Source organism: Saccostrea cucullata, unplaced genomic scaffold (assembly GCF_032062105.1).
Source record: "Saccostrea cucullata isolate Sc308-1 unplaced genomic scaffold, CSIRO_AGI_Scuc_v1 ctg9673, whole genome shotgun sequence".
NCBI lineage: Eukaryota > Metazoa > Mollusca > Bivalvia > Ostreida > Ostreidae > Saccostrea > Saccostrea cuccullata.
This window is the reverse complement of record NW_026923883.1, coordinates 18,496-23,048: the sequence shown is the minus strand read 5'-3', so window position 1 is coordinate 23,048 and position 4,553 is coordinate 18,496. Positions and strand designations below refer to the sequence as shown.

General features: G+C 34.6%; 1 protein-coding gene across 1 annotated transcript; it reads right to left on the bottom strand.

Moving 5' to 3' along the window:
• Window positions 1–2,315: 2,315 nt before the first annotated feature.
• Window positions 2,316–4,067, bottom strand: LOC134265178 (uncharacterized). Its single transcript, XM_062747431.1, has 2 exons — window positions 3,714–4,067; window positions 2,316–3,287 (listed from the first exon to the last, which is right to left on the bottom strand). Exons 1-2 carry the CDS (start codon window positions 4,050–4,052, stop codon window positions 2,316–2,318), a joined length of 1,311 nt encoding a protein of 436 aa, XP_062603415.1. The 5' UTR covers window positions 4,053–4,067.
• Window positions 4,068–4,553: the final 486 nt, after the last annotated feature.

Genomic DNA, 4,553 nt, shown 5'->3' with positions numbered 1-4,553 from the left:
TTTTTAGGCAAATTTTGAATAACCCTCACCCCCACCCCTACCCCCATCCCCCGCAGACTATTACTAGCGTTTGACGAAACGTCGTTTACAGTGCATGCAGATATATTTCTCATTTGAATCCCTGAGGTATGCATTAGTTTGTAAATTCATGAATGCCGACTAAATATTGACTACTGGTATTATATGTATCAGGAAAAAAATACTGAAGGATTTTAGTGTTTAGCCCATATATGTATGCGTTATGCATTCCATATCACATGAAACCTGGATAAAACTTTCAACTTATGTCGAAAATGTTGATTTTTGATTTTATTTCTTTAATTTTATTTATTAAAAAAATTGTGTATGTTCAACTCTCCTGTGACATAAATGGAATAGTTAAAGTTTCTTTCATGTCATTATTTCAAACGAGACAGAAAGAGTGCATTCGAATGTGGCCATGGGGATACATCGACATTCGCATACATGTACACCCCTGACGATATTGTACACACTTTCAATGTAGTTGGCTAGTTGCTTCTAAAGTTAAAATAAAAAATTCTGAACGGTATTCGTCCACATTAACTTCAAGATATCAAACATTATACTCTTCATATATTTTAATTTATATTTATGCGCACATTGATATTTTCAAAAATCTTATATAGGCTACATTTTGTTATGATTCAAGGAAATGCGAACCGACATTGTTATCAGTGACAGAAAGTCAAACGATTTGCTGCAATAGGATATTCATAAATTCAGATAATTTCAGTACAAGTAAACACTTCTTTTCAATTCTATACTTACATTGTGTGTATGAGGTCTATAGTATTCAATTCTCGGAGTTATCACGTCTTGCTGTAAATGGTATGCGGAAAACCGTGAATAAACAGTGATAAAGGGAGGAAAACAAACGTCTCCTTCATTTTCAGAGTTGTTCCTCTTTGATCATGCAATAAGGGTCTGCGAACATTTATTTTATACATAATTTGTGTGTGTGTGTGTGTGTGTATTGTTGTTTTTTTTTAAATTAAAGAAGAAAAATTTATATTTATATCGTAAATGCACAGATTATAATAAAGATCATTAATCGGAATGTTATATAGCCAAATGTACATATTGAGAATTTCGGCAATGTACAAATGTAAAATAAAATTTTCATAATAAAAAAAAATGCTGCGCTTTGATCAAGAATACAATTTTTGAAATGAAATAAAGAATAAGGGATGGTATTTTGTTTGTTGCTTTTTACGGAGTTTAATCAGGTTAATAAAAAAATATTTTCATATGACGTCATGCCACCGGAAGTTTCGTTCAGGCGCCATTTTGTGGGTCAAGCTGTGTTTACAACCAGAATTTTTGTTATATCATACCCCCCTACGCGAGATGTAATTAATCCAGGATTATTATCCAGGAAAATTATGTTTATGTTCAGTAAAAAAGATGTTAGAGCATTGATGTTTTATTTGTTTAGTTCAAATGTGCACTGTTCACTGGACCCCTGTTCACTAAATTATTCCACTCTAAAAGCTTGTGATATTTATAACCGAAGATACTGTGTGTAATGCACATTAAATTTACTTACGTCTTTTATTGAATTCATTTTAGGTGACAGAGCAGATCTATATGATTTTGCAAATCCAGACTGGGCCCCATCTCTGAATATGAATACGAAAGATCAGCAATGCGCGGAGAATGGAGCGCCATGAAAGGTTAAAGAAACGTTTGGAATCAAAGAAATTGCAGGAGGCAGCTACCTTAGCATCGATTATTGAACATCCAGAGTATGCTCAGTGCAAAAAAAGTGCAAGGGCATAGACTTTTTTGTTTGAGCTGAAATTTGGAATATTTATTGCTCATATAGTGTATATTTTGAAAAGTGCTGAGAGCTGATCCTGGTCTGCATAACATAAATTTCATTTATATCAGAATTTAAGCGAAGTGGAAATTTTTAGCTATTATAAGCATTTTCGGCAAAATTTCAAGTACTTCGCAAACAGCACTGACTAGCTCCCAGCACTTTTTGGGGAGAGGATATTAACCTCTTTTAATGTGTATCAATTTTTTTCTTGAAAAACAAGCATATGCCCTTGCACTACCCCAATTTCCTACATTCGGCTTAACAATTCTATTTTTATACAAGTCACGTGACAAAAAGCTGATACGTGCGATATAACTGGTAATAACTACGGCCCAGTCCTATCCATTATTGATAGCTATATTACATTTTCTACAAGTATTCAGTTGCTTTGTTAAATTTTTTTAAAAGAAGCAATACATATCAAAACGGTGCAAAGGTTTCAATTTCCATATTGGTCCTTAACATAGCTGAGTCAAGGATGCATTTCTTTCATCTCAGAAGCATGGAGAGATGACACCACTGCATCAGGAGAGGCTCCGAAGTGTGGGAAGTTTGGATTTAATACAAGTCCACTTTTTTCACATTTAAAATTCTGATGGTTTTTTTCCATCTCCTTGCTGTAATATTCCCGAGCTGATTCCTCATGATTACATCCCCAGCGAGTTGCTTTTGTGGAGAATTTTATTGTGGTTGGGTGGCAGATGGCATTTACCAAACTTTTTGATGGATTGTCTATGGATGTAACACACACGCTCTTCATTCGAGAAGCTGTAATCCTCCCTGTTCGTATATGATGCCATGTTTTGTTGCTAGACTGATCTCTTGTTTCTTCTTCAGTAAACTTGCACTGCTCCTCTGTCACACACAAGGATGCAAATATATCTTCACATTTGGCCAAACACTCGTCCTTTGATAATTTCTCATATTCTTCACTGTATAGTTCTGAGAGTAGAGTTGGGAAGGCTTCTTCAGTGCACTTTGGTACATATGCATTTGAGAACTCCTCCTTCACAGTTAGAATGACTGATTTAGTGTTATTGCTGTGGAGTTTCCTAAGAAATGTAGAGATTTGGCCTTCAGTAGGCGGTGGAACATCTGGAAGCATTATCCCTCCTGCTCGTCTAGGGGTGTTTCCAGTAGTTATGTTGTCCTCAAGCGTTTTCTTCATTGCCTTTGCTGACTGAAAGTTTATGTCTTTAATAGGTTTATACTGCACTTTCTGCAAGCCGGATGGGAGTTTCCAATATGCAGGTTCTTCTGTCACAGTCTTTGAGTTTTTGATTTTCACTGCTGCATCGACATAAAATAGTAGGGCACCAACATGGCTACAGGCCTCTCCAAGTCCAGCCATGCAGTTACAATGTGCAGTATCTATGGTTCCACATTTCTCGGCTATTACCCATGGTTTCAGAGGGGGGTCATTCATTCTCTGTGAATGACGAACCTGATAAGAAGATATTTATGAATATTATAAATATTTTGTATAAATCTTAGACATTTCATTAATTGCTCAGCAAAGGTAATTAATATAAATAATAATATAACTAACTTCACAATAAATATATTGCTTATTTATTTTTTAAAAATGACATGAATCATGTATATACATAATACTAGTATATAGGAAAACCAGCCAGGTCATATACATTGCACAGTTTCTATATTACTGTTTGTTTACAGATGTTGCTTGGATATGCATCATACATTTTCCTTTTTTTCAAAATCAATATAAATCTAATCTACTACAAATAATTTGTCCATATGAATTCTTAGTTTTTTCTAAACATATTTTAGCCTACTCAATGTTTAATAGATCAACTTTAGTTAATTTAAAAAAAACAACAACAACATGTAATATATTGTAGCTTACTTTGGCAAGCAGAAGATGTTTACAGTTGATTACTGAATGGCAAACATCTGTAACCCAGCCACAAACAAACTGGTTGTAAGCCTCCAATGATTTGTAAGCTTTGAAGTCTTCAAATGTATATGCACTTTTGCTATAAACCAAATAGTTCACTATGTCCGGATACGTAATATCTGGAAAATTGTCCCTCTCCCTCGACCACTCTTTGTTTGAAACCTCGTACGGGTCTTTCCCATCGATTAATTTAAGTTTTGCGATATATCTTTCTCTTGAAACATAATCTAACGAGTCTGTGTACTTTAACTTTCCTGTTTTTTCTTTCGTTTTGGTTATTGAGGTCATAGCGTCACTGTTATTTATAAATATAACATGTGATTCTCGTTTACATGCGTCAGTCTTGACCCACAAAATGGCGGACAGTCGTAAATGCCCGTATGTATACAAAGGGAGTGAAAACTCTCCAGGTATGGTACTCATAACCACAACCAAGTCCCATATCTCATTTTTCTTCTATGATTGATAATACATCGGGATCGTTTTACTAGTCATTTTGACGCTTTATTTTTGACGTCAAATTTGACGTCACGTAAAACGTTCAATTGAAATCGCAAGAGTTATCTCCCCCAGTGTGTTGTACGTCTTTAAAACTTCTAAATCGTAAATTTAAATAACATTAACTTACCGGACAGACCTGTTCTCCCAACGACTGTAATCCCCCACAGGACCTAAAAAATAAGATAAAAAAAGTATGAGAATGAATAAAGCAAAATTAGTTAGAAAGTTTCGATAGCTTCATTTACAATATGAACTACTACCTATACACTGTAGTATATCTATATCTAT